The following is a 12,239-nucleotide window of genomic DNA, read 5'->3' on the forward strand; positions in this document are numbered from 1 at the left end:
AATACTTAGGTGACCCCAGTACGTTGTCCAAATCCAACTCTTGCAGAATGGATAAGGGGAGTTTTTTTCTTTTTTTTTCTTTTTTCTTTTTTCTTTTTTTTTTTTTTTCTTTTTCCTATGAGTTACAGAGCAATACCAAGAGAGCTGTTTTCAAGTGTGATCTGTATATACCTGGTCATATTCATAGGCTAAGAATATAATTAAGGTTGGAAAAGGACCTTATGAGGAGTCCAGTCCAATATCTTGCTCAGGGGTAAATAACAAGCTCGGGTTAGGTTGCTTCGAGTTGTCCGGTTTGGTCTTGGAATGCCCCAGTGATGAAGACTGAATTACCTCTCTGGGCCTCTGCCCTACTGCTTATTTATCTGTATACTTAGTCTGAGCCTCCCTTCCCTGTTGGATTTATATCTGCTGCCTTGCTCTCCTGCCATGCACCATTGCAGAGGTACCACTGAGCAAAGGGGATAATCCCTTCCCGCATCTACTGGCTGTGCTCCTGTCAGTGCAGCCTAGTATGGCTTCTGCTTTCCTTTCTGCAAGGGTACACCATGGGCCACATGTCGCCTGCTGTCCCCCAGATCCTTTCTGGCAGAGCTCCTACCCAGTACTGAGGCAGTGGGTCAGCCCAGCCCAAGTGCAGGACCTTGCCTTTGTCAGACTCCATGAAGCTCCTGCCAGCCCGTCCCTCTAGCCAGGAGGAATTCTCTGCTTTAAATAGCAGAAAATTAATCCATAACTTAACTCTTAATTTCCAAATTGTCACCGAGTCTGTACTCGAAATTTGTCAAAGAGCACTACACCCCCTCCCTTTCTGTCCACTTGAGTCTCCCTTGCTAGGTTAAAATCATTGACTTTAATATTCCTCTCATGCGAATCTTCCCACCAGGCTTCCCAATTGCCATTTAGTCTGTTTATGCTCATAAAATGAACAATTCCTATTCTCTTTATTACTCGGGCCCCTGGCACTGGTGTACAGACAATACAATTTTTCTCTTCTCTACATCTTTTAGTGCCTTGATTAGTTTTGTTCCTGACATGGAAGCCCTGTAAGGATTTACATTTTTCTTAATTTCAACGCTTTCCCCTTTGGTTCTTCATTTAACAGTCTACTGACTGGTCTATCTCTCATTTCTGCATAAACTAATTCATTTCTAATGAAATGCTGGTTAATATTTCTGCTTCTCCAGGGGTAGGTCGATGCTTTGCAAGTCTCCCTTCCTACCTGGCTGACCCAGCCAGCAGTTCATTGCCAGATTGCTCCATCTTCTCCTTTCCTTTTGGGTCAAACTCAAGGAGCTCAGCTGAATGTATCTTGTCCGTCTGCTTTAGAAATTGTCTATAATCTGTGGCATAGCATAAGAAAAACAGTCAATTTCAAAACACATCATAGGTGAAATATTGCCCTGGAGGTTTGGAAACCTTCCTAGGTTTGCCTTTTTATCTATTGTTTCGGCCACAGTACAGCAGCACAGCTCTCCTGATATCTTCATTTCCCTTCCAGAGCATCCTTTCCGTTCTGAATAGTTTCACAGCCTTTGGAGGAGGTTTTCTGGCATCTCTGTACAGCTGGAGATCCCTTCTTGGCCATGTCTGGTAACCCGTTAGATTGAGCAGAACAATTCTTCTTGCTCCCCGTGCCTCTTAGCAAGCTGTTTTTTTTTTTTCAGAAATGCTTTATGCAGCTTCCACACAGGGAGTCTGGAACACATTGCTCTCTATTAACTGCAATTATTATTATTATTGTTATTATTATGACCTTATCTCAATGGTGCATATCAACAGTCTTTGATTTCTGCTTCCCCTAAATCCTTAGATATTACTTCCTTTTTTTTCCATAAACCTGCAGTGATGCTGCTTCCTGAATTCTTGCTTCTGATCAATTTTCACCCCTTTTCTTACCTGTGCTGTCCAGCGTCAGTGCAAATATGTCTGAGCAGCAACTCTTTCCTTACAAGGAAACCACCAGCTCAAACCTCTAGGACCTCAAGCTCATCCCAAGGCACTTCAGCCCAGGCAAGGGGGCCAAAGGATGGGAAGTATCAGCCCCCTGCCTCAAATGCCTCTCCATCCCCAGGCAAGAAAATTGTCCATTCTGGGAAGATGCTGCTTGGCCTGAGATGCTGATAGACTTCAATCTCATGAGACAGGGAAGTGTGCTGCCTATCTTCTGTTTTCACTTTGCTTTTAATTAACTGTGGTCCTTCAGGGACCTGGCCAGAATCTGCATAGTTCTGACTTTAAAATCTAGGACCATTAAATACTTATTAGCAGCAATGTAAACAGCAGAATACTCAGAAAATCTTGGTTAGCTAGTCTTCAATGCCAAATGGAAGTTTCTATAAAATTATGGCAAGTTAGAGAAAACTGTAATAAATACAGCAATTAGGTGTTTCAAGCAGCGATCAGAGAAAGATGGAAACCAGCAAGCAGCAGGCTAAATATCATCCTCACCAAAGGCAGAAATATCAGAATTGCTGCCCTCCCCCCCAACACACACTCACTTTTTCCTCCTTAATGATACTAATTATTTCATTTGCTTTCCCCTAGTAAAGCTATCCATAGATGTGCAACATATTGAAATGAAAAGAGTCATCACAACGAAATGAATCACACCAGAGAAGAATCAAAACAAGGAGGCAGCGGTACCCTGCGTGTGTTATGTGTAGCTCTCAATTATTGCCTCTAATGCTTTGCCTCCCTGAAAACTAATTCCCTACTGCACAAATCCTTAGCTTCACTAAAAAGAAATAAAGGGGACACTACCAGCAGCCTTGCAGGATCAAGATGCAAATATTTTTTTTTTTTTTTGGCTAAGTAATGAAATGCAGATCCAGAAGCCTGTGCTCAGTCTCTTGGTTTTCAAAAGTGAGGCCTCATCACTTGTCTTCAGTCATCTGAGCTTGCCCAGTCCCTCTGGCTTTCTTATCACAGTGTGAAAACCTGCTTATGTCTTTTCATATCATGTCTCTGAAACTGTTAAGAAACTGACGTTTTCTCTTAGTGCTCAGTTTGGAGAGAAGTCTGAGTGTTCAGGGGTGTGAAATAATCACATCCTAGGCAGCCAGAGAGCAGTCTCACAGGCTTTGGAAGCCTTCAGCAAGATTTTGCTTGTAGAGGAACTTTAAAAAGTAATAAAAAAAAAAATAATAATAAAAAATAATAATAATAAAAAAGACTTTTATACTGGGGGGACAGTTGTGTTTTATATATTTTTTTTAGGAATACTAAGCATTGTAGCTCTGGAGCTGTGTAATTAGTAATTTATTAGTCTGTGAAAAAATATATTTTTGCTAACAGTCTCTTTACTTTTACTTTTTATTTTTTTAAAGGATGGGGGGAGATGGGAGATGTAATTTTTTCAGTCCTTGTTTTACTAGCAAGGCATTTTTTCCCCTTTGCTTCTAACTTCCAGCTCTTATCTCAGCAGAGAGTTGCCTTTATGCAGCATGATGAGCTATAACTTTAAAAGGGATAAGCAAGTCTACTTAGCTGAGCACACTGTGGTTTGCAGAGCAATTTAGGGGCCTGCTGTGTAATGTCTGGCCACATCCCATATGATGTTATCCCATCATTTCTGCAGCAGGTGCTGAAAGGACTTCAGCTCATCTATTTAGGGTGCATTTTCCTGGCCTCGGGAGCACCAAACTGTGCAAAATGCTTGCTGTGCCAGCATTTGCACGCTCTCTGAGTATTTGTGCAGAGTGCTTGCTGGCGTTTGCAGCCAGTCAACAGTGGGTTTGGTGCTGGGCAGTGCCCGCCAGCCCCATGCCTGCTGCATCATGGAGCAACCCAAGGCCATAGGGCAGAAGATCAGATCCGAATAACCGGTTAACAGGGAGCCAGGGTAGCTGTGAAGGTTACATTTTTGAAGAGGTGCCCATGTGTGCCTGTGGAAGACCCATGTGGATGGTGCTGCCTGAAGCCTGTGCCCATTCCTAACCTTGTGTCTTCTTGCAGCTGTGAGCAAGTGAAGGAAGTGGGGAACAACACACACCAGTAGGTTGAGGGGCCCTGCTAACGAGGCAGTAAGCGGATTTTGCTGCCTGCCCTCTCTTTTCTGCACACCACTAATTCAGCCAACAGAGCACCCATGGGGCCAGACCTCTTCCACGCATACCCTGGCCACTACTGTATCTCTAACCTCAGAGGGCCAGAACAGGGTGGATCTAGCAATGCACATGCTTTTTAACCTCCTTTAATCAGAGGATCCCATTAATATAAGTCTGGAGAGGAGCTACAAGCCTGTCAGAGTGCCCTGTCCCATGAGGATGAGCTTTGCTTCACCTTTTCACTGCAAGCCTCTGTCTCTGCAGCCAGAGCAAAGGCACCTAAACCTGCTAGACCTCTCATCCTGGTGCCTACCACAGCAGTGAGAAGATTTGGGGGTAAATTTGTCCCCCACTGACACCCTACAAACTGCAGGCAGGAGCTTTGAGCTGTCCATGGGTTCATGTGTCAGGGGAGCATCTGGGTAATAGTAACATCAGCTCCAGCTTTTGGTATCAATATTTGAAGTAAAAAATTGGGAAAAGCTGGGGTACTTAGTTGAAGGAATTCAGAGCAGAGGATAAGAAGTTGTCTTCTGCCTTGGTCACCCCAGGTGCTCACAGATGCAAGGAGTGAATGGCCAAAGTCCCCAGGCAGCGAAAGCTTCACTTTGCACAGAGACTGATAGCAAGCCTGGTGCTGCAGCTTGGAAGCCACAGTCATGAAGTTTCTTGCTTCAGTGCCAAACCAAAATTTATTTGACAAAGAAATATGAATTGATTAGACTGCAGTTAATTAGATTTCAATTGAAAACCCATATCAGAGTAAGGGAATTAGACAGCTTTTGAATTTAACAAAAACAAAATGGCTTTGTGTCATAAGAAAAATTCTGCTGCGGTATTTTCATGAATACTTCCAGAATTCATTTTAAATATTAATTTTTGGGTGCTAATTTTCAGCAAATAGAAGTTCAAGAGCAAAGATTATGAAAGCTAATAAGTACTTAATAAAGGTATAAGGAGATGTAAATATAAAGAGGTAAATGGCAATGTTTGAACTGTTTTAATCATGGATTTCATTGAGTGTAATTGCGGGGAAGCTGCTAGCCAGGCGCTGCAGGAGTACATTATCTTGGGTTATGCATACAGCAAGATAAAGACTGATTTTTTTTCTGGGACCCTCACGTGGCTCTCATATTCTTGCTAAGTCGACCTTATGTGGGTGTTTATTCCTTGGGTCCTGCTTGCCCAGAGCCATGCTGGCTGGGCCTTGCTGCTGCTGCTGGGCAGCGAGCGTTGCTCTTCTCTCCTGAGCTTTGCTCCTGCCTGAGAAGCAGAGTGCCAAGGCAGACCTAAACCTGCTCACGGGTGCAGAGGAGCAGAAGAGGTGCCAGGCTGTGGCTGATGAAGCCTTTCTGCTAAGGCTGAGGTCTCACGGGCAGTGTGGGCGTGCGGTGCTGGCGCTGTGCGTGCCCCCTTGTTCCCGTGTGCTTGCTGTCTGCTCCAGTGGCTTGGCATGGGATGGAGGTACACCAGGCCAGGCGTTTTCTGGACAGGGTCAATGCACTAACAAATTGCTCGCTTGTTCCTTTGTGCTAGTTTGGCTTCAGCTCTGTTAAACTCGAGGCCTCTTGTGTGTTTTGCTAAGCAGAGTTGCCTGGGCATAGTCCAATGTTCATCAGCAAGACAGAGACTAAATGGGAGGAGGAAGCAGGTAGAAGATTGGTAGCAAAAGCAACAAGAGGAAGAAAGAGGGAGATGGAAGAGGAAAGAAAAGATTGGGAAGGGAACTGAAAGACGTGAGGCAAAGTGGGAAAAGATGAGGGAAAGGCGAATGGAGAATGGAAGTTAAGGAGGACCAGAAAGATGAAGTGGAGAGGCGGAAACGCTGCAGGCAGGCATGAGTCAGAGAGATGGGGAAGGGAGGGTGTGGGGTGCTTTGAGAGTGAAAGGAGGCAGAGTTTGAGTAGAGAGGCACAGCCTGTCAGACGTCCCCCCTAATTCTGCAGGGTGAACCCCATGTGTGCAGCTGGTGCCCCTGTCCTGCTCCCCACCCCAGCAGTGCTCCCACCGTGCGTGTGGTGCGGGGACAGTGTGTGCGTCAACCCCCTTTCCTTCCAGAAGAGTTTCTCACAGAAAGTTTTCAAGAAGAAAATCTCTACTGAGGGAAGAAGAATTACTGTATAAATTCAATTATCTTGACAGCTCACTGCTCAAATTCCATCACAGATCGGGAGCTTCTCTCTGATTTCGCATAGTTCCAGCTTTGTAACCTGCCCCTGTGCTCGCCCACCCACGCCAGAGGCCACAAAATGCTTTAGCAGTGCCAGAAATGAGCTGCCATTTCCCTCAGGAGAGATGTGTTCCCTTCTGCCCCGTCATGGTAAAGGGAAAGGACAGCTCACAACCTACACAGGCTTTTCTATATCCAAGACTTTGCCCAACTACCTCCAGATCTTAAAGAAACCAAGTTTTTACAAACAAAGCATGTTTAAAGCAGCCAGGAAAGAGTGGAGAAAGGCAGTTGGATGATGGAGGCTGCCCTTGTTCACTGCACTGATATGCCATGAAGCCAGGATGAGGAGCCTGGAAAGCTTGTGGGATTTAATAAGGAGACAGACATACTGCCTTTTATGTTGTTATGCTCTTGGTTAATGAACACCCAGCAAACACGTGGTTCCCTGGGTTGCTGGCACAATAGGGACCGAAGTTTGGTACCTGCCTGAGAGTCCAGATAAGCACTGTGAGCTTGAAATCTCGAGACCTTGAGACACAGATATGGGAAAATGCCACCCTCCTGCAGTAAATTTGCTGCTACTTTCTGGCTGATCTCTTTTTGTGACATCTCCTTTTGACTTTGTTAACCCATCACACCTCCAACAAGTGACAGTAGGACATCAGGTACAGCCCAACCCTAGGGAGCTTGCATGTGCTGGGTTTCCAGGCAGTGGGGAGCTGGCTGGAGATGGGTAAGAGCAAAAACTGCTGGGTTGGCAATTCCTGAAATGTTGCAGGTGCCCAGTGACTGCAGCAGGGTGATTTAGAGATCTTGTTTCAACAGGGGAAGGAGACAACAGGTTTTGACTGCAGAGAGGTTTGTTTATTTATTTATTTATTGTTAATTGCTGTGTCACCCTGTTCACCTGCAGTCCATTGTGGTACAGACACACTGCCCTTGTGCAAAGGGAATTGTGAGTAATCTAATGCTAAAACTATCATTAGGAATAAACAGGGGAGAATGAGTGGCCCTCGCTCCGAGAATCGCACTAAAGTTGAGCTGGAGTTGTTTGGGGTATGATTTACATGACTACAACAGGCATGCCTCTGATATGTCTGTGTTATTACAGCCAAGACCAGAGGCCTTGGAAGAACTGTGGGCAGAATGGGTCTGCTAAGCAAGCCAAAGCCCTGGGGCCTGCTAGGGCTGAGATCATTTTCGGTAGAAGTTGCTCTCTGAAAAATTTAACAGTTGCCCTTCTCTGACCCATCCTTAGGAACAGCCTGCTGTTTTCATTGGCAGAATGATTGACCATTCTGCTTTTTTTTTTTTTTTTTTTTTTTTTTTTTTTCTAGCTAAACTGGAACATTTTTGCAGCAAATCTGCAGCCACCAAGAGGGTCCAGGATGCTGGCTCTCTGTCTGAACTGCATGGCTGCAGCTAGGGTAGCTAGCATTCGTCTTGTTCCACAGGGACCTGTGCTTTCTATTTCAATGATTGTTACTTTTCTAGTAATACATGGCCCATATTAAATAGGTGGCAAGCTCATTCCACCTGGCAGAGTTGGGACGTGCACCTGATTCAGTATTCTCCCATAGCAATACCAGGAACGTGGTTGTAGCTAAAAGAGGATAAAAACCAAACAATTTCTAAATGGAGGCCCCATCTTTAACTGAATTTTGTAGTGATAAATCTAAGTAAAGATATCACCTCTGGCTACTGATTTCTTCTCTGTTCTAACCCAGTGCTGTTCCTTTGCTCTCAGTTTTTGTGAGGGTCATGATGTTCTTTAGGACTTCTCATTTAGTCACTTGCAGTTCAGAGAAGACCATGTCTCAAAACTAAATGTATTTTGGGGTCATTTGCTAATTTGTCATCTGATAGAGTGTTTCAAGTTGTTCTACTACTGCTCAAATATATATATATGCACACATACATACGTATATATATTTGCCTTCAGCATTATGACCCCAATCCCATGCTCCAGGTGATGTGGTTTTCCAGGAGAGGGAAGGAGGTTGTGTGAGACCTCACCAGGTTTGAGACCTTTATGTTTCTGTGCATGTATCTACCCCTAATAATGGGCTGCAGCGTAGAGACTTCTTCAGCCTGAAGCTTCCTCTACATGCTAGGTCTCCGTGCTGAGACAAGATGTTATCCCACGTCCTGGGAGCAATACAGCAATGTGCATATCGTGCTTTGCTTGTAAATGTAGTTCCAAAGTTTCAGCAGGTCTAACTCTGGACAACATCACACTGATGAGGCCATTTGGTTACATGCTTTTGGAGGGAGGTTGATCAGTGCCTGCTCAAGGGCTGTGCTCATTTGCACAAGGCCATTATGTCCTTTGTGCGATGCCCTGCAGTTATGTCTGTGTGTGTATATTGCTCTGTGTTCTTCTTCCTTTAAACCCACTTCCCAGTTTCAGCTGACTGGCTCCTGAGCCTCACTAATGCTTTCTGTAGGCTATCTGTATGTTGCTTCTGGGTTTGGTACTTTTTTTTTGGGTTGCATCTTGTGTGTCTGTGTGTGTGTATTTTGATTATCTGCATGAAATCCCTCCTCTCTCCTTCTGCCTCTGGTATATGTGGAACTGACAGCTCCGGGGAGGTAAATGAATGCCACTGCATTTCAGAGAAAGAATTATTTCATGCAATTACCCTAAAAGTGTATGAGAGAACAGAGTGAAAGGAATGAGAGAGGGAAAGAAAGAGAGCATGAGAGAGAATAATCACAACACTTCGACAGGTTTACCCTATTGTGTTTGAAAATCTATCACTCTGACAAGTCCCTTTTGTGAAAGGTGTAGACAGATAACTTGACACTTGCTCTTCAAGGTCCTTTAGAGTGAAGAGGGTGATCAGTGGAAGGATCAGTCCTTCAGTGCAGTCTGAAGAAATGTAGGAGTCAGGGTGTATGGAAAGGCTGGGAGAAAGTTGACTTGTGTCTGAAAAAGGAGGGAGATCAGAGCTTGTGAGAGAGGGGAACTGGCAGCCCCTGGACACGGGGACTACATCCATATAGTGACAGGTTTCACTCGAGTCCTCTTCTTGATATTTCTTAAGGACTAGCTCTCACTGTCACTAATGCTCTCTCATTCACCCTTCAGTGATGCCCGGGCAGAGGGATTGGGTGGACTTCAGGCTACTGGACTATGGATTTGTGGGTCTTTCTATGGAAATTGTAATGTTTTTGGTTTGAGAAGGGGTGCACTAACAAAGGCTGTGTTTCCTCCTCCCTCCTCCATCTCCTAAGCACCTTGAAAGGCTGGAAAAGGAGCCTTGTGTAGCTTCACTAGTCGTGTCTGAGAGAAGATTTGGGAGCAGCACTTTCTGTCCCTAACTCTGCTGCTGTCTCACCTGTCAGCTTTGTCACTCTTGATCCCCTCTTCATGTCTTCCCAGAGGCCTCAAGCACCCGTGCTCAATAAAACATAAAATACTTAGAGATCCTCAGGTGGATTTTGCTGGCTGGGGTATATCGTTATTATAACTCAGTGTCTCCCAGTGCTTTCCCAGAGGTAGGCCGGTTACCTGGGCATCTGCCATACTGGGCAAGAGGAGCGATGGGCTAAGGGATGCTGGGCCAGGTCACTTTTGTAACCTGCGCCTGCTGCTCTTGTGGCAAAGCCAACACATTAGTCATAGCTATTTGCACCTTGAGGTTATTTAGGGAGCATGCTGTTGGGTTAGAAAAGCTGAGGTCTAGCATATGTCCTAAAATTAGGATTTTTCTCTTTTGGTGCTGTCAGAAAGGAGTGATTCACAGCTATGGGAGAAGCCTTCCCACCTAGCTGAAAACGTTACAGCTTTAAGTAGTTTGCCTCTACGCAAGGTAAAACAGCTTAACATGAGCCTCCTCCAGGGACCTCATCCTGCACTGGGAGAACACCTACAGCAGAGCTTTACAGAGCAGCAGTGACGTTCAGCACCACGCTGACTGCGTGAACCCTACCCTGTATCTCAAGCCAGGATTTTGGATTGTTTTAAACTCTTTCTCTCTTCTTCTGCAGGATGGTGGAGTACTCCCTGGATCTCCAAAACATTAACTTGTCTGCAATCCGTACTGTCCGCGTCCTGAGACCCCTGAAAGCTATCAACCGTGTGCCTAGTAAGTCATGCTTGCCTCTCATACCCGGCCAGCTTGGGCTATACATGGTGAATACACGATCAGTAAGGCTGTGCAGTGTTGTTCTCTGGGCTGGGTTCAGATGCTAAACGAGTGGAGGCTGCCACATGGCATGTGCAGGCTTTTTCCCCATTGTGGAGAAACTCTGGTTCTTCCTTCACTCTGCCTCTCTGTTTTTGTTTGTTTCTCAAGTCAGCATTGCTCTCCCTGCAAGCCTGGGAGGGGAGTAAGCAGGCATTGCCATCGTTATTTAACCACAGGAGGCATCAACAGAGGTGGTTCAGGCTTTGGTTGTGTCTGAGTGGATGGAGGTGAGCCGGCTGGTGGGTTGCATACTGTTTGGGGTCCAGGGGTTGCAGAAGCTCTGAACTCAGCTAGCTGTCTCACTCCGATGTTTCTGGCTCTTTCCTGCTCAAAGGCAGCAGCTGCCACGTACAGCCCCATGAGACCTTCACCGTTTCTTCCATACATTTTTCTGTCTCACAGAATAGCAGGAAGTCTCTCTGCTCTTCCCCATAATCTCCTTAATCAGGCTGTCTGCAGTGGCTAAGACCTTGCCAGAGCTCTCTTAATCCTTATCTTGAGCTCAGATTCTCCCTTTTCTTTCATAGATCTGAGGAAGTTTGCACAGTTGTCCTCCTCCTCCCTCCTTATATTCTTTTGCTTTGCGCCAAAGTCACTTTCATGATGACACCTATTTGGAGACAGATAGCTGGATCTGTGGCTCCATGCAGAGCCCTTCTAGAAAGTGGTCTTGTCCCTCTTGCTGGGTGTGTTTTTGTGTCTTGGCAATAGCCAGGGACAGAGAGGGCCGCAAGGTGTGACTGAGGAGCTGAGGCTGAGTTCTGTGTGCCCAGAGTGGCAGAGAAGCAGCTGTTTTGAGCACTGACCATGCACTCAGGTATTCAACATGTCCATCGTGGGGGGGGGACAAAAATAAGAGTATCTCTTCTGGAAGCTGATACTGAGGTGAGGGGGATGCCCTGGAAGTCGTGCATGGCTTGTTCAGCCCTCTGGGATGTATGGCCTGTCATACATGCCGTGTCAGGGCAGCTCCCTTTCCCCTATGCTTCCTAAGCAGTCCTGTAAGTCTGCGCTCAGAGACCACTTTGAGGCTGCTCCCTATTATCAGTGCAGACTTAACTTTTATGATGAGTAGGAACATCTTGAACGATACCCAATTGACTCCTGTAGGTGCCTGCCAAAGGCGTGTGTTAATTGCCAGGCACTGGTGTTCAGGAGCAAAACCTGACTAACAAAAAGCTGAGGGCTTGTTTTATTTTTATTTATAGCCCAGAACAGCTGGAGTTGGCCCCCCGTTTTCAGTAGTTATGCTGGGGGATGAGTGGTGTAGGTGAGACCAGCACTGGCCCATCAGAGACCCATCTGTAGATGCAGAGGCCCTAGAGAGGCTTTCAATCATCTTGGCTGACCTCCACAGAGCACAACCCATTGAATTTCCCCTGAGCGTCCTGACCGTGAAGCTGTCTGTCTGCTCCTTTTATCAGTATAAAACTCCACCTGTATGAAATTGATGCTGTTTTAATTTCCACTCTGTGGTTAAACCTTTATGTATCTTCCTCGCTACATAAATCTGTGGTTATATAGAGAGAACTTTTTGGAAGAAAGACATCCTGCTATTAATTAAAAAAAAAAAAAAAAAAAAGAGAGAGAGAGGAAAAAAAAAAAAAGAAAAAATGAAATCTGTGTCCCTGGGAGAGGAAGCACTGACTTGCGGGTTGAAAACTGGCAAAGAGGCTGTAAACAAAGTCTTATGATAAATGGGAATGTGCTGCGTTGGAAGAAGGTGCCCAGTGGGGTACAGCAAACATAATTAATAGGACCTTTGGCCACAAATCTTTTTTTAATGTCTTTTTAAAGTTCTTCATTACTGATCTGAAGAAAGAG

At 45.4% G+C, this 12,239-nt stretch overlaps 1 protein-coding gene across 1 annotated transcript in view; it reads left to right on the plus strand.

Moving 5' to 3' along the window:
• Nucleotides 1-12,239, plus strand: part of CACNA1I (calcium voltage-gated channel subunit alpha1 I) — a gene marked incomplete at both ends in the record, with an annotated part of 145,899 nt that overhangs the window by 70,915 nt on the left and 62,745 nt on the right. Inside the window, one exon of the mRNA XM_082752386.1 lies at nt 10,216-10,313. Within this exon, the coding sequence (XP_082608512.1) occupies nt 10,216-10,313 (98 nt within the window). The remainder of the gene's footprint in view (nt 1-10,215; nt 10,314-12,239) is intronic.

The sequence above is a fragment of the Aythya marila genome (genome assembly GCF_965140915.1).
Source record: "Aythya marila genome assembly, chromosome: 1".
NCBI classification, from domain to species: Eukaryota; Metazoa; Chordata; class Aves; order Anseriformes; family Anatidae; genus Aythya; species Aythya marila.